Here is a 24,542-nt window from a genome sequence, read left to right on the forward strand (position 1 = left end):
CTGCTAGATGAGTCACTAGCTCATTTGAATTATGACTTTCATGTTACTAGATATAATTCACATGCATATATTAAAAGTTTTTCCTTTTTTCTTTTTTGTTTGTTTTTCTTTTTTGATTTTTTTTTTTTGTTTTGTTTTGTTTTGTTTTTTACATAGGGTCTTACTGTGTAAGCTAGACTGAGCTAGAAGTCACATGTGTCCCGGGCTTGCTACAAACTTGTAATAGTTATTCTGCTTCAGCCTTCCAAGTGAATGATAGCCAATTACTCAATCACTCTATTTGGCCTGTTCCACTGAGTATTATACAGTAATTACTGCAGAAGGTTTTATTTATCTTTTAATAAAGAAATCTGGTTTTTGGCTGTTAGTTTACTGTTAGTCATTAATATGGGATATACTGGGGAAGTTTTCTTCAGTTTAATTTTTTGGTTCTTATTTATGACAGTTTTTTCAGAAATCAATGTAGATTTTTTTTTAGTGAGTTTTGAGGTTTGCATTAGATTTATTTGCTCTGTGTTGTGTGAGCATGCATGCCATGGCATGTTTGGAGGTCAGAGGGCATCTTGAAGGATTTTTTTTCTTTGCTTCCATGACGGGGGTCTGAGATCAAACTGATTACTTTGCATACATGCAGGTATCTTTCTTATCAGCCCAGATGTGAAATTTTAACAATGATGACCTAATATTTTCTTTAATTTTCCAAGAGAAACTACTTTGACATATAAAACTATTCACTTTCAAACCGCTGGACTTGGCTACTTACTTTTTATTTTAGTTACATATGAAAATAACAATGTTGTAGACTATTTGATGTTTTACTAGTTGGATATCTTTAGTAAAGCTGAATCAGCCTTCTTGAATTAGTTTATTTGAGCCTATTGATGCAATCTCATTATAACATCCTTCTAATATCCAGATAATCAAGAAAATGCTGAATTATTTTAAAAAGCAGGTAGAGGTCAGTGCATACTTACACATGCACACACATACACACACACACACACACACACACAAAACATACATACATAATTCAATATTTTAAAGGACAAGATACCATAGAAAATATTAAAACAAAAATAAGTATCAAATAAAACAACAGAATTGTTGAAAATTATCTTTAGGAAAATCTCCTAGAAAGCAGAATAAAAAGACTTTTAACATACAGAAAAGAAATACAGGAATTCTGCTGGGCATTGATGGCACATACCTTTAGTTCCAGCACTAAGGAGGCAGAGGCAGCCTGATCTACAGAGTGAGTTCCAGGACAGGCTCCAGAACAATACAGAGAAACCCTGTCTCAAAAAAAAAAAAGAAAAGAAAAAAGAAATATAGAAATATAGAAATGCAATCCTAGAAATTCAGATCTGATTGAGTCTCATTAAAAGAAACCAGAGGCAAGATTTTGCTTAGTAAATGATACAGCAAAGCTTTCTGGAATGCAAGGATACCTGGGGCTACTTTGTAAGAGTTTTCCAAAACCAAATGGCTATATGGAGAAGATCATGGGGAGATTTACAAGCACTGAGAATATATAAATCCTCAAAGTTCTCCTTACTATGGAGAACACTTCTCAGTGTAAGGCATGTCAGAGTGATATCGGGTCACTAGGCCACAGTAGACTCTGGGAGGTGAGGAAGCTGTCCCTTTACAGGTCTAAGAAGTGTCCTGAACAGTTCCTGTGTGAGATCAAATACAGGAGGTTATCCTCCATGAGAAAGAGGGAACTTAAGCTCCAAACAGCCATGGATCAAGTCCTGCAACATCAGTCACAATACTCCACACTATAGCTGGCAAGAGCAGGACGTGCAAGTTGGAACAAGAGATTGATTGGAAAAAGACAAAAAGAGAGAGATTGAGGACTTTCTGACAAGGATCAGAACCCTGGGAAAGGGGTATTTTTAGAATAAATAGTACAGCTTAGAACTTGGGCAATGTATATATTATATGTGTATACAAAAAGAAGACAACTCCAAACTCCACAAAGTACAGAAGCCCATTACCACCACCACCAAAAAGGGGAAATTTCAGTAGACTAGGTAAAAAATACTTACTAGGTCACAATATTGTAATATTTTACATAATGACTTTTCATGTTTTAAACATCATGTTTTACACATATGTTTTCAATTTAAAAATCTGCAATTATAGAAGATTCTTGTGTGTTGTCCACCAAAACATATTTTCTCCTTACTCTTAGATAATAATAGATTTGTAGTTGGGTTCATATGTTCCCAGTAACACTGCCTCTAAGTCTTCTGACCTATGATATGGCTGCATAACTAATTCTGTTCAGTGGAACATAATGGAAATGAATTTTCCCTTCCATTGAGCTAGAATACAAGTTTTCCTGTAACTAAGCTGCAGCCATCTAAGCAGAGGCAGTTGATCTGTGAAACTGCAGAGAGCCCTGATGGGGAAACCCTGATTATATGGAAAAGTCAGATGGGGACAGTCCTAATATGAATAGTAATAAATTAAAACACCCTAAGAAGGTAGAAACTGAAGGAACCTAGTAGAATTCTTGGAAAATCCTTCCTGAGATGTTGCTGAATAGACACAAAGTGAGGGCTCATGGTTGTCCAAGAAGGAGCCTCAGGGATAAAGGAAACGCACGTAAGGACTGAAGCAAGAACATTTGGGGGCTGTGAAAGGTCAAGCGGAGAGGTCCTCGTGGTCTGGAAAGGCATAGGTGGAGGTTATGTAAAATGTGACCAAGATATAGTACAAGAGCAGATCACACAGGGCCTTTCTGACTGAAACTTGGAGATTTCCTGTGAGTGGGTGGGAAAGTACTAGGATGTTGTGAGCACAGGGAAAGTGGAAACAGGAAGGATGGCCAGGTAAAGAGTAGTTCACTTGTCCATGTAAAAGACAGCAGTGGTTTGAATGAAGAATAGAGAGAAGCAGGAAAGAAACCTCGAATATATAGTGTATATGAGAAGCATGCTATTTAGCTGGGTATAATTCTAACCTTGTAACATCCACAAGAGCTGTGAACAGAAATGGAAGCCCATGGGTATAAGGAGCATTGCTTTTCATCCCATGCCCTTATGTACTGTTTTCCCCTAAGGCCATTTACATGCATTACCTTAATTTTTAAAACTTAAAGAAATGTAACATTTTACCTTTCAGATTTTTCCATATTATATATTTAAATATTTATTTGTTGTATTGTTTTATTTAAAACACTATTGATTTATAGAAATAGGATAAAGCAGTTGAAAAATTTATTTGGACCTATAAAGAGTCCCAAACATACAAAACAATCTTGACAAAGAGGAATAAAGCTGGGAGCAATCATATTTCCTGACTTAAAAATATATTACAGAACATGGTAATTAAAGCAATATGGTACTGGCATGAAGACAGACATAGAGACCAGTGGAACAGAATAGAGAGCCCAGACACAAACCCATATATATTCAGTCACTAATATTCACAAGGGGTGCAAAGAACACTTACTGAGAAAGAATAGACTACTCAGCAAATGGTACTTGAAAAAACTTGTACTATATGAAAATAAGGAAATGTCTTGCATCATATACAAAAAATTAACCAAATGGATTAAAGAACTAAATGTAAGGCATAAAACTATAAGTACACTATACCTTGTGCACTGTTAGTTAGAATGTGAATGGGATGTGTAATGCAAAACAGTATTGAGGTTTCTCCAGAAATTAAAAATCTAGCAGTTCTTCTGGATATCCATATTCCAGAAGAAACAAAGCCAAGATGTGGAAAAGGCATCAGCACTTTGTTTCCATCATGGCAGTATTGCCAAGACCATGAGATAACCCAAAGGAATGGGTAGAGAAAATGTGATATAAAGATCTCCAGAGTAAATTTGGGGTGGGGAGGGGAACATGATGGGTCAGAGAGGGAGAGCAAAGAAAGAGATACCTTGATAGCCATTATGGGGTTAATGAGAAACCTGGCACTAGGGAAATCCCTGGGAATCCACAAGGATGACCCCAACAAAGAATCTAAGCATTAGTGGAGAGGGTACTTTAACTGCCCTACCCCTATAATGAGATTAATGACTACCTTACTTGCCATCACAGAGCCTTCACCCAAGAACTGGTGGAAACAGATGCAGAGATCCACAGCTAAGCACTGGGCTGAACTCCTGGAATCCAGTAGTAGAGAGGGAGGAGTGATGAGCAAAGGGGTCAAGACCAGGCTGGGGAAACCCACAGGAACAGCTGACCTGAGCAAGAGGGAGCTCATGGACTGACAGCTGGGGAATCTGCATAAAACCAAATTAAGCTCCCTGAATGTGGCTGGCAGTTGGGGGGGAGTGAGAAGTTTATGGGGGCCACTGGCAATGAAACCAGTAATTATCCCTAGTGCATGAACTGGCTTTTAGGAGTCCATTCCCTATGGAGGGTTACCTTGCTCAGCCTAAATACAGTGGGGGGAGGGCCTTGGTCCTGCCCCAAATGATATGACAGACTATGATGATTCCCCATGGGGGGGGGGGGAGTAGTGGGACAGGAGGAAAAAGGAACTGGAATTGGTGTGTGAAATATTGTTTTAAAAATGAAAATGTGGTTTGTGCACACAGAAGAGAGCTTCTCAACCATAGACAAAGAAATGCTGTATATGGCAATATAGACAAAACTCAGAGATCAATTCAATTTTAGTTGAACAAGAGATGAATACCACTACCTGAATTCATGGCAATGATCCCAGCATTCAAGACCAACATGAAAAGATCTGGTATATAGTATTTTGCCTACAACTAACAATACCATTTTCTTTAAAAAAAAAAAAAATATATATATATATATATACATATATGTGTGTGTGTGTGTGTGTGTATATATATATATATATATCATCTCATATTTTTGTTATCCATTCTTTAGTTGATGGACAGCTAGTCTGTTTCTCTTTCCTAGCTATTACCAATAGAACAACAGTGAACATGGGTATGCTAGTCTCTCTAGTGACATATGGAGTCCTTTGGATATTTACCCAAGAGCAGTGTCGCTGTCTCATATGGTAACTTTGGCTTTACTCTTTTGAGAAGCTTCTACATTGACTGCTGTAGTGACAGCACCAATTTTCACTCCCACCACAAGTGGATGAAAATTCCCCTTTCTCTGCTTCCTCTCTAGCATATGTTTTCTTGATGAATGTGATAGCCATTCCAATTGGGGTGAGATATTTCCATGATGGCAGAGGACATGAAGTCTGCTAGGCATTTGTATTTGAGACCAGTCTCTTAGCCCATTATTTAATTAGGTAGATTGTTTTGTCTAATTCTATGTATGTTCTAAATTCTAATCCTCTGTCATATACATAGCTGGCAAAGATTTTCTCCTATTCAGTGAGCTGTTTCTTCACTTGATTGACAGTTTCCTTTGCTGAACAGAAACAAGTCTTTATCTTTTCATTGGAGACTAGAGATCATTAATATTCAAAGGTATTATTGAAAGATATATATATATATATACATATATATGTATATATATATATATTCCTGTCATTTTGTGATTTTTTTTTTTTTTGGTTTTGTGATGTTTTCTTAAATGTCTTGATTAACTGTTCTTGTATTATTCATTTTTCTTGTTTTCTTCATGTATATTTATACTTGTCATTCTGAAGTATTTCTCCCAATAACCTCTGTATCGCTGGCTTAGTTACTATATGTTCCTGTAGTCTGTTTTTTCTGTTATTTGTTTGTTTAAGAGGGAAAGAAAAATAAAACAAAAGGAAAAGAAAAAGATGTATTTAATGTGAACATATTGGGAAGAATGACAAAGAGACCCATCTACAGGATCCTGAAATGAGATCAAAGTTTAAATAGACCCCAACTCAGGTTGGGGTGTAGTTCTACCCACCACTAGTCTGTTTTTATCCCAGAAAATTTTTATTTTCAATCATGATAAATAGTTTGGCTGTGTATAACAGTCCAAGTTGGTGTCATAATCTTTTAGAACTTTGAATATATCCTTCCAAGCCCTTCTCACTTTAAAGGTTTCTGTTATAAATCAGCCATATTGTGTGACTTGACGCATTTTTTTTCTTTTTGCAGTTTTCACTACTGTCTTACTCTGTATTTTTAGTGTCTTAACTGTAATATGATGTGTGTGAGGGTATTTTTTTGTTCCTTTTGATATTTTATATGCCTCTTGTATTTAAATATGTCTTTTTTTTTCTAGATTTTGTAATTATCTTCTATTTTATTGAAAATATTTCCTGTAACTTTGTCATAGAATGCTTCTCTCTTGTCTGTGCTCTCAATGGCCTTTTCCTGGTGGTTCTAAAACACTCCATTATCCATCCTTTTTTGATTTATCACTGATGTCTTACTTTTTGTAATTATACCTATGTGTATGTGCATACGTACACACTTATGAAAGCAGGTGCTCACACAAGCCACACGTGTCAAATGATCCTGGAGCTAGAGTTGTATGTTGTAAACCACCTGAGATGAGGGTGCAGATCCTCTGGAAGAACAGTGCATGCTCTTAATCACAGAACCCTCAATCCAACCCCCCAGCTCTGATTTGGGTTATTTGTTTTTTAGTTATTTGTGTATTCTAGATGTTATTCCTCTGTTAGCTGTGTAATTAACAAAGATTTCTTCCCATTCTGTACACTGTTCCTTTAGGCTGATTGTTTCCATTGTGCAAAATGTCATTCCAATTGTCAGCATTACTTCCCTAGTGATTACAGTCCTATTTAGAATTCCTTATCTATGTGCGTTCTTTAAGTGGCTTCCCATTTTCCTCTAACATTTCAGAGTTTCAAATCCTATATTAAATTCACTCAATTAAGATGATATATAAATAGCTTTGACACAAGATCTTATACTGTAGCCCAGGTTGTCCTGAACCTCACTCTGTAGCCTAGAATGGCCTGAAATATGTAGTAATTCTCATGCCCTAACCTCCCAAGTATTGGGATTTACAAGTGTGAGACACAATACCCAAGTTGAGAATGGTTTCTGGAAAAATGAGGCCAATTTCACAAATTGAATTCTATTTCCTTACTAAACCCAATATTTTTTTTAAAATAAGATGATGATGATGATGATGATGATGATTATTATTATTATTATTATTATGTTTAGGACAGGGACTTCTGGGTATCCAAGAGCATTATTTACTTATCTTGTCACTATGACATAATGCATTGACAAAAGTGTCTTAAGGAAGAAAGGTTTGTTTTGGCACTCAGTTGAAGTACATAGTACATCATGATAGGGAAGCAAGGAACTCCTGTGTCCATGGAACTAAATGTCTCTTCTCAGCTTCCTGTCTTTAATTTGGTCCAGCACTACAGGCCCCAGGCCATGGAATGGTACTGCCAGCCTTTAGGGATCCTCTTCTCACCTCAAGTAATCCATCTAGATGGTCAGTCCCTCACAGACATGCCCAGAGAGGTTTCTCTTCTGTGACTCTAGATTCTGTCAAATTGACAGTATTAACCATCATAGCAAGTATGACCTTGACCTTCTGACCCTCCTCCATCTCCTTTCCAAGTGCTGAGATTGCAGGGATTATAGGTATGTGCCACCATGTCTGGATATACAAATTGTAAACCAATAAAGCATGCTCTTTCTTAGAAACACGGTCTTAATTAATCTGAACTCTATTGAACAAGTCCCTGAGTGGCTAGAACTATATATGTATAATGCCACCATTGTAACTGCAGTGCTGCCCTAAGCCAACCCTGAGTGGGAAGATATTTCATTACTAATGGCACAACAGATGAAACAGAATGCTTGAACTAAAAAGTTATTAATACAGTCCTTCGGTAAAGTGGATAAAGAGCACAGCTTAAAAGAAAGCCTGATATTGCTGTCTGACTTCTGTCTATGCACTCTGTGACTCTGTCATCCCTCAGGCCACTCTGAGCTTCAGTTTCTTCGTTGTGATACTAGTTTTGTAGGGTGGTTAGGATATGGCATGCAATAGCAGGATGGAAGTACTGTGTTAATATAAACCATTGCCACTTTGCTGCAGATAACATTCTAGAAAAAGGATTTGTTCAAGGCCATAGAGCTATGGGGTTAATGGAGGTCTGGGTTAAGAGCTCAGCCCAGGTGACTCATTCTTGGCCCATGTTGCCCTTTTGAACCCCTCATGTACTGCAGCCTTATTCTGTTAATCATGCCTCAGTCAAAGTCTTTTCATCTTCTGAGGCCAAAGGGATACTTTTGAGCACAGCACAGTCCTGTCCCAGCAGCTGACCAGTAAGCATAGCAGGCTCCTGGCAGGCACCACTGTCTCAGATGTTCTTCCAAGCAGCTGACTGCCATGCATTGGAGGAGCTCTTATCCTCCTGCACCAAGTGTGCAGTACCCAGACTGAGTTCCACCCTTAGCACCTTGGGAGAAAAGATCTTTCTGTGAAACCCAGTCTGACTCAAATTCACAAACCTTCTGCCCCTGCCTCTCAAGCACTTAAATAGCATCATGCCCAGCTGAAATTTTTCTGTATAATTCTCCCACTTCATTCACTCATTGTTTCTGTGGCCCTTTACATGTTCTGTCACTAACAAATTGAGTTTGTGGATCATACTCATCAAAACTTTGTGTCTTAGTAAAAGCATAACATCTTTAACAGCTATTTCCAATTTACTAGTTAAGACATAGGCACTTTGAATACCGGGGTCATTCTTATTCATAATACAGTAGCTCAGCTCACAGTGTAACCTGTGTTCTTATAATAGAATCAGCTTAGATAGTAAAACTTAATATAGTACCCTCAAGTTATTTATATAACATCTTATTGACCTTGGGCAGTAGCTCAGAGGCTAATGCAGTTTAAATTGTCTCCTTTCTCTAATGTTTTAGAAAGCTACCAAACAGAGAGGGACAAGGGTGAATACATACTGGATTACTTCAGTACTCACTGGGTGTGCTAATAGTAGCTACAAAACCATACTGGTGTCTGTCACAGAAGTATTTTCCCAACAGTCAATACAATTTATAGAGATGGTCAGTCAGTTAGTTGAGATGTACCCCCTTTTTTTCTAGGTCTCCCTTTTTAATGGATTAAAGACATTTGGAACAATAATAAGAATGTTCAGCACTGCTTCCTACCAATTGGAAAGATTTTTCAAGTGGTTTATTTAATGGTTAGGGTAGTAGAATATACTTTGAATTTGAAAGCTGCAATAGTTCTAGGTTGTAGCAAATGGAAAATCCAAATGGAAAACTAAAGTAAGGAAAGAGTAGGGGTTACACAAGTAGTGGCACCATGTGTGGGGGCCAGAGGACAACTCTGTGGAGTCTGTTCTCTCTCCATCTCTTCACATGAGTCCTAGCGTATCTAACTTAGATCACCAGGTCTGCGTGGCAAGCACCTTTACCTGCTGAGACATTGTGCCAGCACATAACTTCTGCTATTATACTAATAGTGCAGATACCAAGGGAGCCAGAATCTGAAAGTATGACTGGAAATGTCACTGCAGTTAACATCTTCCCTGGGTTACCTGAAGACATCAGGACTGTGATCATATACTCAGTACAACTTAGAGAATCACAGAGTTCCATGTGTTAAACAGAACTTTAAACTTGTGTGTATCTGTCTGCTTACCCAGCTCTTCTCTGTTTTGCTAATTTCCTTGTTTTTGTATTTTTGCTAATTTTGAGGATAGATTAAGATAATTATTTATAAATGGATTATTAGATTATTTTAGATAATATAAAAGATAATTACAAAGAAATTATTAGGTTTTTTGTTTGTTTGTTTGTTTTGTTTTGTCTTTTGGTTTTTCAAGACAAGGTTTCTTTGTGACTTTTGAGCTGTCCTGGAACTAGCTCTTGTAGACCAGGCTGGTTTCAAACCCACAGAGATCCGCCTGCCTCTGCCTCCTGAGTGCTGGGATTAAAGGCGTGCGCCACCACTGCCCAGCCCTACAGTTCTTTTATCCACACGACTTTTGCACACTAGGTGCATTGTGTTCCCCAAAGCTGCCCAATCTAGTTGTTTAGGTACTAAAGAAGAGACCACAGCTATTTGAATGCTGTGAAGAAATTTATTTCTTCTTCCCAAGTGAGACAAGGAAAGAAAGTCCTAGCTGTAGCTTATTTCATACTGCATTGAGACACATCTGCACTGGCACATAACAGAAAGTAGGACTGGCAGCTAAAACCTCAACTGTGCAGCAGAGAAAGCAGCATAACCAGCTCAAGCAACTCAGCACCCATGTTTCTCAAGTCACACAGTTGTAGAGAAGCAGTACACTTGATGATGGCCAAGCTCACAGAAAGATAACCTCTGGGTAAACTGTATACAGTATAACTTTACTTTCCCAGTGTATACCAGTATACACTGGACATTAGCATTGTTTTTGGTAACTTCTTTATTACACTCAAATGATCAGCTGAAGATGCCAAATTTGCCCCTCCATTTTTGTCATTAGCTACCATATAGATGCTTCTTCTGAGAAAATAGAAGTTATCAAGAAAACTGAGTCACTTGCAGCCATCATTTTTATAAACCATCGTTTTTTATTATTTTTGTCTTATCATATGTGTATAGGTGCTTTGCCTACATACATGTTTGTGCATCATATATTTGCTTGATGCCAGCAGAGGCCAGAGGAGGACATTGGACATCCCAAGGCCAGAGTAACAGATGGTTGTGAGCCACCATGTGGGTGCTGGCAATTGAACCTGGCTCCTCTGAAGAGCAACCAATGAGTGTCTTAACAACTGAGCCACCTCTCCAGCCCCTAAAAATCATCTTATGACATCAGAATCATGCAGACTTGGCAAAGAGGCTAAAATATCAGGTTGTTGAGCATTATAAGTATATATATATAGAGAGAAGCCAAATTCTAATATAAACTGTATTAGGAATTGTCTGTGAGAACAAGGAGTCTCAAGCATCATGTTCTCAAAGTAATTCAATGACCTTGTAAAGTTGGTCTTGACTACATATGGCAGACTTTATCATTATAGTCTGTGTTATGATATCAGAACGCCCTTACCAAGAGAGGGGTTCTTTAAAGTGCTTCATCCCCACATGCAGTGTGGCCTTGTGCTTATGAGAGGGCCCAGGGAGAAAGAATGTATTTGGTTTGAGAAAACATGACAGAGCCAGACATGGTGGTACACATCTTTAATCCCAGAATTTGGGATGCAGGGGCAAGAGAATCTCTGAATTTGAGGCCAGCCTGGTCTGCAAAGCAAGGGCAGCCAGGGCTATGCAGAGAAACCTTGTCTTAGGCTGGGAAAGAAAGGGAGGGAGGAAGAAAGAAAGAAAGCTTGGTAACACTTAATATACTAGCCTTTCATGTGAAAGGAAAAGTTCCAGTGAAAAGAAAAGATTTAATAGAAGGTCATCTCATGATTTTGGGGTACCTCAGGTTCTGAGATTCTGAGGCCAAATACATCTATGACTTTGTTATTTGACCTGAGTAAAATTAAAAACTATCTTGTGGTATATGTCTGTCATCCCAACACCCCCAAGAGGCTGAGGCAGGAGGACTGTAAGTTTGAAGCCAGCTTAGAACAATTTTTTTTTTTAAGTTTGGATTTTTTAAAATGAAGTTATTTTTACTGTATGTGTAATGTCAGCTGTGCATTTAACAACCACAAGCATGGAGATCAAAGGACAATCCTCAGGGTTGGTTATTTCCTCATCTGTAAGGCTTGCCTTGCACACACATTTACCAACATGCTCACCTCCTAAGTGTGAATTCTTTTTTTTTTTTTTTTTTTTTTTTTACCTCACCAGTATTTGAAGCAGGGTGTGACTGGGTACTATATTTCTATTCACAAGACCTGGGGAAACATAAGCTTTTTGTTTTGTTTGAGTGTTTTTTTTTCCCCTCAATACATTATTTTGGAAAACAATCCATGTGGGAAATCCTTCCCATCAAGTTGTCCCAGCTTGTATTTTTAGCTCTAGAACTAATACATGCAGAATTAACTACAGGAGATGGATTTTGGTTTGGTTTGGTTTTTGGGTTTTGGAGGAAGTTGGTTTTTCAAGACAGGATTTCTTTGTGTAACATTGGCAGGGATTAAAGGCATGTGCGAGATGGAAAATTTTTAAAGTAGATTCTTGATGAAATTCAAGCCATTTTAACTTTTTTTTTTTTTTTTTACATGAAGATAGAACATTTTGGTGACAAATGATTATGTCTACTAAAGAATCCGGCCAAATTCAAATTCTTAAAATACATGTATACCCATATAGGTTTATGTTTTACAATTATGTAAAATAACTAATGAATCCAAGCCAAAATAGAAAAGAATTGTACATTTTGGGAGATTGGCTAGAAGCTATATCTGAAGTTATGTTTTTGTGCTTCGTTTATTGTTGATGTAAAATATGTATTCTAGAGGATGGGAAGATGGCTTAGTGGTTAAAGAGTACTCTGGCTCCGTTCCCAACATCTACATGGCAGCTCAAGACTGTCTGTAACTCTAGTTCCAGGGGATCTGTCACCCTCACACAGACATATACACAGACAAAAGATTAATGCATATAAAGTAGAAATAAAGTATATGTGTATGTGTGTACACACATCTATTCTATGTCTCCATGCATCTTTGTGTGCTTGATGGTAAAGGTTTAAATAAAATACAATTTACTATGCATTTTTTTAAAAGGCCAATTTAGGAGATAAAGCAATTGTAAATATATATGTACCTAACAAGAAAACACCAAAATATACGAAGCAAAAGTAACAGAAGTAAGGGGAAAAATAAAAAATTTAACTAACAGTAGTGGTTTGGAATTTCTGCGCCTTCTATTAATGAGTTAATAACAAGGCAGATCAGTTAGGGAGATGTTAGTGATACGATAAACCAAACAAATCTAAAATAGTCTGTGCAACAATGAAATGCCCATGGGCATCCTCCCAGATGACCATGGTGATACTGTGAAGTGTGCTCTTCATCTCTTCATTCCCCACCCACACCCACACACCCACACACACACACACACACACACACACACACACACACACACACACACACGGGGGGGGGGGGGGGGGAGGATGGGGACAGGACGACATTGAACCAATTTGTGGATATGAAATAAAGTCCCTTTAAGTAGCCAGTGGATCTAAGAAGTAACCAGAACCAGACATTTCTTAGCAGTGAGTGAGAAAACACAGCATCCCAGAACTTAAGCAATGTGGTTGATATGTTTGTCATAGAAGAGAGAATTAGCCGCCAGTGCATGCATGCTGAGTAAGAGCAAGGAGCTGAGTCATTAACTGACACCTTAAAATGCTGGGGAAGCAGCATGGTGGCTCAGCTTGTAATCTTAACACTCAAAGAGGCTAAGCCAGGGTAATTACCACGAGTTACGATCCCCCATTATATATGGGTGGGCAGTTCAAATAAAAAATTAACAAAATAGGAAAAACCAGTGCATCAGCAAAGTCGCTGAAACCAAAAGTTAATTCTATACATTAGAATTGGCATGTACTTAGTAGGCTCAATGAAGAGAGGCGTGTGAGAGGATTTAAATTGCTGGAGTAATGAAAAAGACATTACCACCAACCTTACAGAAAAATTTTTAAAAAGATTATGAAGCAATTCTGTTTTGAACAAATGTATGCTAAGAAATAAAATACCTCTTTTAAAAATCTTAACACTTTCCTAAACGTATATGCTAAACCATTAGAAAAACAGAGGAAATTTCCCTTACCTAAAATTTGTCAGAAACAGGCTTAACTATGACATCAAAAGAACAAGCAACCACATGTTAACAAACATCTGATCAGAGTTCTGCTGTATGGAATTCTTCTCTGAGAACTCTTACCCATTAGGAGGCTACTCTATTAATCAAGTGAGAATGAACCCTAATCCAGGGGTGAGGCTGGCAGGGGAGGGAGTAGGTGAGACTGACAGGTAAGAGAGGACTGGTTGCGAAGGAGGTAAAAACCCAAGAACTGACTCTTAGATTTTGTCTCCATGGGGGTGACAGTGCTAGTTGGAAAAGACTAGCTGGTGTGAAGCATACACCTACAGCCCCAGCATGCAGGTGGAGCAGGGGTGTGAGTTTTAGGCCAGCCTTGGCGAGCCTAGCAAGACCTGTCCAAGAAACAGAGAAGCTATTCTTAGAGAGAGATGGTGTTGGTTTTGTTTGAAGTCTGTTTAGTCCCTGGACCTAGCAGACCCTGCATAATGAGATGTAGTCAAAGAACACCTGACCTGTTTCTTAGCCTATAAGAGGTTTCATTTCTATGATTGACAGCAAGAGCCTTAGATCCCTTCCTGCCTAGGCTCCTCATCTCACAGTATTTATTCTCTTTGGGTTTTTTATAAACTGGGTTAAGAGCTGTACACCTAATTGTGGCTGTTGTTAGGATATGTGTATACAGAGTTTACACTGAATAGACACTTATTCACAGTCTGTATACTGCTTATTACTGAAGCCCTTTTCAGATCTGAATTTCTATGAAATGGACAAGAGCAGGGACACAAGTTAATAATTGCTATTGTTGTTATATAGAATCAGTATCTGCTAATAGCAAATAACAACTGAGGTAGGTAGAAAGAGACACCAAGGAAGGCAGGGGACAAGAATAGACTGGCAAGCACAGAAGGTAGGGAGCTCAGGACAGGAAGTGGAGAGGCTAGAGAAGGGACACTCAAGAGTGGGGGTGGGGTGGAGTGGAAAGAGGACCCTGAGAAATCCAAGTGTTAGGATTATGGGATGTATGCAGTGGCTAGGAAAAAGCTGAAGAGGGAAGTGAAGGAAACGCATCAAGGTGAGCTCAGTGAGTGTGCAGTAACAAGCAGGAGACAAGATCATGCAGTCAGATTTGGGGAAAGTTGTAATTCGAAAATCTTGGAAGTTAAACTTGTGTTGTATAACTTCAGCTTGCTTCTAAATAGGAGACATTAGCATCTGATGGGGCAGGGGTAAATTGGTAAATTGGTGTTTCTCATGCTCTGCCTGCCTCCTGCATGATTTACCAAGCTTTAAGTATCTCCCATGCCTCATGTTAAGAGCTTATTTCCAACTTAAGCATGGTTGGGCCTGGAGATGACTCAGCTATTAGGAGCACTTGTTCTTGCAGAGAACCCTGGTTCAAGTGCCAGCAATGACATGGTAGGTAGCTCACAACCATTCAGTCCCAGGATGAGACACCCTTTTCTCGCCTCCACAGGCGCTCCATGTATGTAGTGCACATAATAAATACATGAAGGCAAAATACCCATACTCATAAATATGTCGTTAAAAAAATCTTTAAGAGGTAAGTGTATTAGTAACACAGAATTTACCATTTTTAAGTCATAAATATCACTGATTTATTATTCCTTTGGCTCCACACTCATAGACAAATCTGTTCTGTTTCTTGGATCTATATCCCTTGACCACCAGAAGTTGTCCCTCTGTTACACTCTTGTGATTTTTGGTTTCTTTCCAGTGTGTGGAGAACCTTAAAACATCATTAGCATAAATGTTATTTCCCCACCCTAACTCCTCTGTACTCACTGGTAAGGTGTCTTCCAGTGAAGAGACACATTCAGTTTTTGGAAATGCTAACTGAAAATACTGATCCATTTGGACAGCTATTTTAAAACTATTTTAGGAAACAATCTAGTATAATTAACTGCCAACAGAAGTTAGTGAAATGATTTGGATTCTGGTTCTGTTGTTGATGGGTGTTTTAGAGCAAAACAATTTCTTGGGCCTCAGTTTCCTATTTAATAAGTAGAGTAACCTGGTGTGCATTGATCAGTGAGATTAGGACTGGACCTCACTGGGAGTGGTGAAAGGATAAAGAAAAGACAGATACCTGTACAGAAAAGCTTTGATCAGCTGCATTATGCTTGCTTTGAAAGAGCACACCAGCTACACAAGCTACCTACCACAGCAGCCCAACAACTGAGAATCTCAGCATTTATTTATTATGTATATAGCACAAAGGGGTTTGATGGTTTCAGTAGGAGGTCTCTGTGTGTGAGCATTCTCAGGCCTTGAATATCCTGGGCGAAGAAGCCATGGATGGCAGTTCGAACACAATGGTCAGTTGTTTATAGTTGCACGCACTACCTGCATTTGTACTTGGGAGTAAGGCTCATATCAGCAATGCACATTGACTCAAGGTTTCCTCAGTCTCTTTATGTTCATGACTCCCATGAGCCCTGTTCCTTCCCAAGGGCCTTATGTGAAAAAAATCAGCTTGCAAGGTGTGTGGAAAGTAAGATGACTTGCCTTTTTTTTTATATTTTTAAACAGGTGACAACCAAAGCCAAAGAATTGAAGGACTCAGTCACCTACTCACCAGGTGAGTTCCCACCTTACCAGATTTTATCCCATGTATCCAAGAAACTGAAAGATTCAGTCACTTGCTTCTACTCTGACCGGTTTCTTAACAATTAATCCCTTTGTGTAATAATGTCTTTAAATGGGGGGGGGGAGTTGCCTAGAGACCTCTGCTGCTCCTCTCTCTGAAGGAGGTTAATCATAGACAATGAGTCAGTCTGGTCCTGCACACACAGTTGAGTAAGTTTAAAGATTTAGAGTGTTAGCATACTTGGGGAGCCCGGTCTCCTCAGAGAGGGTTCAGTATGATGTTCTAGCTTTAGAAAAGACTGTAGTCAGCTTCCTCTCTCACCAAGTGTTTGGTCTGGGCACAGGGGCAGAGTGACAGAGGTATATCACAAGAATGGAGCCTACTGCCAACTTTCTCTGGAAACCGTGGTGTTGCAAAGCTACTGCAGTAAGAGTGAGAGACTGCCCTGGAACTTCTGGGTCTTTGTGTTGCCTCCTGAGTAGCTACAGGATTATGTAGGCATGATCATACCCGGATTTCCTTTGGAAAGAATTATGAAATTGTCCTCCAAAGTTGTTCTTTTAGTCATACTACATGGGAGACGTGCATGTGCATGTGTGTGTGTGCGCCCACTCACACACACACACACACACACACACACACACACAGGGAGTGAGAGAGAGCTGGTTCTCTGCCATGTAGGAACAGTATAGGAAGATTATGTTAGGATTTCTCGTGCTTATTTTCCATCTAAAATAGTGAGGATGAACAGATTTCTTTTATTTGATCTATGGAAGTAAGCCAGAGTCTCACTGGCCTTTATGGGAGAGCAGATTCCCTAGGGCTGAGACTCCAGAGAGAACATATGTTGGCAGAGCCCTCACTCACTTTCCTGAGCTTACTTGAGCTCACTACAACCTAGTACCTCACCCCCTCTACTATCAGAGCAAACCTTTCTGAATGACATGGAAAGCAAGCCTGGGACTGTTTCATGTCACACAGAGGCTGTAATATAATAGATGCATATAAATAAATGCTTTCCTGCAACCCAACTATATGTCCAGTTACTCTCACATTCAGTGCTTAAAAAGTCACCTTTGTTTCTCTGAAGCATTTTATCTTAATATCTGGAGCCAAGTTTAGAACTACTGTTAAAAAGTGTGAAAAAAAGTGTTTTTTGTTTGATTGATTGATTGATTGATTGATTGATTGATTGATTGATTGGTTGGTTGATTTTTCAAGACAGGGTATCTCTGTGTAATTTTGGAGTCTGTCCTGGAACTCATTGTGTAGACCAGGCCAGCCTCGAACTCACAGAGATCCATCTGCCTCTGCCTCCCGACAGCTGGGATCAAAGGTGTGGGCCACCACCAACTGGCTTAAATAAATTAAAATTTTTAATTAATTAAAAAAATTTAAATCTGATTTGGGGGTTGGGGATTTCACCTTACAGCACTTTGAAGCCTCTGAGTTCGATCTTCAGCTCTGGGGCGGGGGGGACTAATTGGTGTAAGAATGACTTACTTGGAATTATTGCCAGCCATTCGCTACCCACTTCCTTGTTTGTACCTTTCTTTTTCGTGCTGTTCAGCTATGATTCAGCTAAGTGCCAAGAGCTAATAGGCCAACTTGCTGTTTTGTCCAGTGTTATCTCCTTTTATCTATTTTTTCTATACTGTTAAGGAAAATTTCATGATACTATTTTATTTCACCTAGTAGTTTTAGAAAGCAGTCAGTATGGCGTCCCTGATTACTTATCTGAGCCTGCATCTAGTGTCTTTCCTGTTGGCCCAAGACCTTAGAACTAAAGAAGCCATTCTGATGCAGGGTAGGAACACAGTGTACTCACACTGACCACCCCATAGTGGACAGAAGCACAGGAACAGAATGCCCCTTTATGCTAGGCAGCCACATCACCCCTTCTGATTCTCCTGCTGTGTTTTTAAATGTATGTATGTGTCTGTGTGTGTACCATATTGCATGTAGAAGCCAGAGAACAACCTTGGGTTGGGGGGGGGTGATATCTGTTCTTTCCTTCCATAATCTGGGTCCTGGGGTCAAACTCAGATTGCCAGGTTTGGTGACAAGCATCTTTACCCTCAGAGCCATCTCATTAGCTCAGTATTTTGTTTTCCTAAAGATAATGACAGCTCAGAAACTTCCTCTGTCTGCAGTGGCATCAAATGTGATACCGAGGTAGAAATGAGCCCTGATTGCCGGGTCTTTCAAGGTGAACTCGGACCTCTGGTGGTGGGCAGTGCTGCCAGGCAGGAAAGGGTCATGTGCAAATGAATGCTTCCCTGTTTATGATAACAAACGCCTCACAGGCCACCACTGAAGAGTCTGGCTGTGAACACAGCTCTTCTGTTATACCCAACTAGTCTCACTTTCTTATTATGATGTGTGAGGTAAAGTTTTCAACTGTATGTCTGTCGGTCTGCAACCAGACCATGGTGGCCAGCAACATGCAGTCTTATTGAGTGGACCGACTCTGCCAAGCTATCCTTGGGCTATTAGGACTGCAGTTTTGTCTCTTTTATCCCAGCTCAAGGTACTTGAAGGGCAGACTGGTGAAACTGCATGCCAGAACCTCCTCTTCCCCAAGGAAAGTGAAGCATTGGATGAGAATTTCAGGAGGAGATATTAATTTGTATTTTAGAGACAAGCAATAAAGTTTACTTCAAAAACATTTTTAAGCTTGATGTGGTGGTGTAAGTCTTTACACCCAGCAAAGACAGGTAAATCTCTGAATTTGAAGCCAGCCTGGTCTACAGAGTGAATGTCAGGGTAGCCAGAGCTATACAGAGAAATTCTGTCTTGATAAACAAACCACACACACACACAGAGAGAGAGAGGAGAGGGAGAGGGAGAGAGAGAGAGAGAGAGAGAGAGAGAGAGAGAGAGAGAGAGAGAGAGAAATATGGTAATGTTGTCACATTTATATTCTCCTTTGGTATGTTTCATAATTAAATGACACATTATTGATTGGTACATTCCATGAATTAAAGTAAGTATATTTTAAGGTTTACCTACATTTGACAAATTGTCCTCCAAAAAGACTAAGCACATATCTAATTTGGTAACCAGTAGCCACGTGCAGCTATTTATAATTAAAGTGTAGGGCTGGGGGGGGGGTGGCCTAGCTTTCCATCCTTAGCACCTGTGTGAGAAAGACGAGAAAGAAAGGTAAGTGTGCCTGTGATCCCACTGCTGGCAAGGGAAGACAGGAGGACCCTGGGCCTATAGGCCGGCCGTTCCAGCTGAACTGGTGAGAGCTGCAGGATCTGAGAAGGAATAAATAAAATGGAGAACGCTAGAGGAAGACATTTGATGCTGACCTGCAGCCCCCACACCCATAGGCACACATGTAAGCACATACACACAAAAACAAATTAACTGAAACTGAAATTAAGTAGAATTAAATGAGGTTTTAAACATGGTTCCTTAGAGACCTACCAAGTGGGTTGTGGTGCTGGGGAACATCATATTAGACTCCAGGGCTAGAGAGTCCCTGCTGCCAATGCCAGTGTCCCAATTCAAACTGTTCTTGAGGTTGTCCTGCCTCTGATCATTGCCAGTTTAATCACTGAAGGTCACAACTAGTTCTCATTTATGTGTTCCTATTTGTCTGTCTTCCTTTATGAGGTAAGAGGTTTAATCTTTAGCGAGACCCTTTCCCTGCATTTAAGAACCCACCTTGGAACCAGACCTTGGTGGCACGTGCCGCCTTCAGGAGGTAGAAGCAGGTGGACCTCTGAGTTCCAGGACCACCAGGACTACACAGGGAAACATGTCTCAAAAATAAAATAAGTTCACCTTGGGCTGGGGTGATGGCTTAGCAGGTAAAGACACTTGGCACCAGGCCTAGTCACCTAAGTTCAATTCCCTGGGATCTACATGGTGGAAGGGAAGAACCAAGTCCCATAAGGTGTGCTCTGGCCTACACAATAAATAAAAAGTGGTGAGAGCTCTCCTAATAGTTACTAGGGTGCTGTATCTGTGTGCTTGCCTGCAGAGGAGGCACAATGCTAAGCCGACCTCGTTTATTTTAATTACGTTAATAGAACTAATGAAACCTAGATTATGTATAATGCCCTCATCTGTCTAATGAGTATCAGGTTCCTTCTCTAAGAGGTCCCTGTTCTTTATCACACCCTCACCATATACCCTTAATTCCTCAGGGCAGTGACAAGGACAAGGACAAGAAATCAGAACTGTGACCAACTGCATCTCTGTTACTTTCAGAGAACCCTTCCCTTGTGTATAAGATTGAGGTGAATAGTATAAAAGGTAAACTAAGCAATATGTATAGAATGCCTGAATTCACTATGGCCTTTTTGCTTTGTTCTGTGGCCCTATCCTAGGAATGGTCAGGCTCTCAGAACTTAAGTCAAATATTCAGAATTCCAGGCCAGTCAAGACAGCCTTGCCAGATGATATCATCACCCAACGGGAGGACTCGGCAGGGGCCATGGAGAATGAGGGGCAAGAGACTGCTGAGGGTGAGCAGGAGACAGTGGCCACAGAAGCCCGGCTTCGGAGGCGGAAGTCAGCCAGAACGGCTGAGGCAGTGACCAGAGTCGAGCCAGAGGGGAAGCTGAGAGGAAAGAGGCAAAAAGACTTTGATGTTTCAGAACAAAATGAGTCCAGTGATGAAGACAACCAGAGAAAAGAAAGAACTCGTGCTGCAGAGGAGGCCTGGACTCAGAGTCAGCAAAAACTTCTAGAACTGGCATTACAACAGTACCCAAAAGGAGCCTCTGATCGCTGGGACAAAATAGCCAAATGTGTCCCATCTAAGAGTAAGGTGGGTACCCAGGGACTGCGCCCTGGAGCAGCGGCACCATGCTTGCCCCCGCTTACACCCATCTCCATGACCCGATGTCTACCCTGTGTTTCACAGATGTCTTCAGTCTCTGTTCCCCTTGTGAGGTCAGGGTGCTAGCCGCCTTCTCAAAGAAATAGAACTTAGCCTGGCCAGATGGCTCGGTGGGTGAGGGTCAATCCCTGGAGCGCACTCGGTGGAAACCAAGAAACAACTCCCTTAAGTTGTCCCAACTTCCACATCCATGCTCTGGCCACATATGCACAACATGTGTGCATGTTCACACACAAACGAAAATGAATGTAATATATATTTTATTATAAATATATGTAATATAGAAGTGTACACACACATGTAATATCTGTTTTTTTAAACATAAACTCCACAGTCGCCTGCCAGCCTACTGAAACTTCATTCTACTCAGGAAGGACTGTCTGAGTGGGACAGCGAGAAGTGTCACTGCTCCACAGAAGGCAGGGTAGGGAGAGTGGGGCCAACCCCTACACTGCCATGGTGACTCAGTTCTGCGATGGCACCTCAGCACCCAAAGCTGGATGTTCATATGGGGTCACTACACAGTTGACCTGGGCACATGTCTGACTGTCTGCAGCTCTAGGCAGCTGCTAATATGTCCTTCTCAAATATACGAAGGAAGAAGTGCCCTGCCGAGAGCCAGCCTCCTCCAGCACAGCATCTTCCTTGCAGGCTGTGCTCTAGTGTGAGGCACTGGGAGCAGGAGAAATCAAAAGTAGCCTCTGGGCACATGGATGCTCATTTACATACTTTCTTTTTTAATTGAAATTCTATGTTGGAAAACCTGGCTTGTGGCCATGCATGTCCCTGCGTGCACAGGTCTAGTTATCTATCACCTACTTTATGATGATGAAACTAAGGGTTTCTGGGGAGAAAAATAAACCATTAGCAGCCGGTCTCGTTAGGAAGCACAGATTTCTCCTAGTCCCTCCAGTGGATTTGCCAGAAGTAATTATTTCGCTGAGTTTCTCTAACTTCTGTCAAACTCGGCCATTTACATGTGTGGTAAGGTGAGTTTTGTTCAAAATGAAAGCACTAGAAAGAGATTGGAACTTTACTGTTTGCACCAGAGCAGAGCAGGGCTTCAGAGCACCCACAGGCATCCCTCAGCTTTGACTATGGCCTCACACAGCAGGTGCAGGATGGCTGCCCACTGACTCCCTCATGAGCTGCCTGCTCAGAGCTCAAGACTGCTGAGGGTTGAATGCTGAGGCTGGCCACAGCTGTGCTGACACTGTGATGGCAAGGGTGGGTAGGGATGTCGGGATGTAGGGAGGCCAGTTCAACACCACTGCACTGAGAGTAGGCGCCGTCCCCTGTCCCCAAGCACTAGATAAAGGACCCCGTTTAGAACAACAGTCATTTGCCCTGGACGCAGTTAACAAGCTCACAGTAGCATAGCATTGGCATTACTAAAACACAAACGAAACTGCTTGTGAAACACACAGTGGCCACCTAAGGATAATGAGCCCTTTCCCACCACCTTGTCTGTTCAGGGGAGTGCTAAGGTTACCATTCTATAACCTGATGGCATGGGAAGCAGGTGGGCCTGGGCAGAGTGTGAGGACGTGATTCACAGGAAGGTCCCAGCAGCCACCAGGGAGAGGTCCATCCAAAGGAAAAGAGCATTGTGGTTTCAGGTTGCTTGGTATCTCTGAAATGGGGTGTGATGAGGTAGCAGATGCTACCATGACAGCAGTTCCCAAGCTGAGGTGGGGGTTGACATGATGATCTCCCGGAAGCTGCGGTCTACTGTCACTCCATGCTTAGCGCAGTCACCATGGCCAGCCTTGCAGCAGGTCTTCTCGGCCCAGATCTACCTGGGACCATCTGAGCTTTCCAGGATGATCCAGAAGGTTCCAAAAGAAATGAAGCAAGGCTTTGGCATTAGGACTGGGCATGAGCCAGCAATTAGGTCACAGTGAGCTGACCACACCAGGGCACTAACCCATGGAAGTAACTGTTGCCATCTCTTTTTCTTCCTACAGGAAGACTGCATTGCCAGATACAAGCTGCTGGTTGAACTGGTCCAAAAGAAAAAGCAAGCTAAAAGCTGAAGCTGCTGGAAGATGATTTCTCATCATCGTTTTCCAAAGGAGTACTTCAGAAATCTCATGCAGAAAATTGCATTTTGTACCTCAGTATTTCTAAACGTCATGTGCCTTAGTTTAAAAAAAAAAAAAATCAATCATAGCTGCTGTGTGGTGCTGTTTATACGCCTTGGGTTTCACGGAAGGGATGGGGTGTTTGCAGTTTTAACTTGCCCTCACTGCAAAGTTTACTTCTCTGGGAGATTTCAAATAGTGTTCTAGAGCCAGGCAGAGAGGGGAGCAAGGGAATGAACTAGCGTGGAAGAATTCCAACCTAGAGGCGGGGGGGGGGGGGTGTCCCTGTGAATTTGAGGTCAATCTGGGCTACATAGTGAGACCCTATCTCAAAAAACAAAAACAAAAAAGGAACGGAAGAACACAGTGAATTCATTGCTGAGACTGAGCAGCAAGACAAGGTTACTTACAGAGATACACCAGCTTGACCTGGAGCTGGCTGGCAGGCAGCAATGAAAGGTCATCTTAGCTGATTCAGAAAAATAATCTAAATTAACAGAGCGTGGGGTAAGATAGTGTAAGCTTGGGATGCTGAGTAGTAGCATGCCCACAGCCAGAGAATTCCTAAAGAGCTTGTGTTGGAGTTGCTGGCAACCAAAGGGAGGGTGCAGGTCAAAGTGTACTGTCCTGCTGGCTCCTGTTGAGCCTTCTTGCTCTCTGAGCTGTCACTCCTGCCAAGCATTCCTCCTTTAAAACCTGCCACTGCTGGTGCACGCAGCACCTGAAAAGCATGGAGGTGTCCAGAAGACATTTTAAAAAAAAAAAATTGGATGTCTGTAAAGGTGTCCTTTTCTGTAAAGATTGAATTACAGTGGTAGAGGTGGACATGGAACTAGGTACACCCACACCCTTCCCTGGGCTTAGACAAAAGACGCTTTCCAGCTCTAACCTTGGGGGAGCATCTCAGACTCAGCTGGTCCCAAAAGAGCAACCAAACAACTTGTGTCCTGGAGCAAGAGTTTCATCCCCTCAGCTCTATGGAAAAGGGACCGTGGGGACATGGAAAAGACCACTTATGCCTGGCAGAGGTGGGATGGACAGGACAGCCAGAATCCATCCTTCCCCTAGATCAAGCCAACTGCCAGCCACACTTCCCCAGGACTTCTACCCGTGGCCTAGAAGTGGCCACTACATTCCAGGGTGACCCTACCGTACCCCCACCCATCCAAGGCAGACACATGGGAGAACAAAGTAGACTGTCTGTGCCCAGGGCCATTGTCAAGCCTGTCACTCATGCAGCTTAGGACATCTGTGAGCACCCTGCTACTAAGTCACCCTTTTTGGTCACAGTGCTTTGAACTGCGGCTCCATCATGCCTTGTACAGGTTTCTGGGCTTCTGTAACCATATGTATTTCATAGCAGGACA

At 41.1% G+C, this 24,542-nt stretch overlaps 1 protein-coding gene across 1 annotated transcript in view; it reads left to right on the top strand.

The window, feature by feature from the left end:
* The window catches only part of Dnajc1 (DnaJ heat shock protein family (Hsp40) member C1), a 151,227-nt gene extending 127,964 nt beyond the window's left edge, over nucleotides 1–23,263 (top strand). The window contains exons 10-12 of the mRNA XM_051205672.1: nucleotides 16,176–16,224; nucleotides 20,577–21,019; nucleotides 23,059–23,263. Of these exons, the coding sequence (XP_051061629.1) occupies nucleotides 16,176–16,224; nucleotides 20,577–21,019; nucleotides 23,059–23,127 (561 nt within the window). The 3' untranslated portion in view covers nucleotides 23,128–23,263. The remainder of the gene's footprint in view (nucleotides 1–16,175; nucleotides 16,225–20,576; nucleotides 21,020–23,058) is intronic.
* The last annotated feature ends 1,279 nt before the right edge of the window (nucleotides 23,264–24,542 follow it).

This window comes from Phodopus roborovskii, unplaced genomic scaffold (assembly GCF_943737965.1).
Source record: "Phodopus roborovskii unplaced genomic scaffold, PHOROB, whole genome shotgun sequence".
Classification (NCBI taxonomy): Eukaryota; Metazoa; Chordata; class Mammalia; order Rodentia; family Cricetidae; genus Phodopus; species Phodopus roborovskii.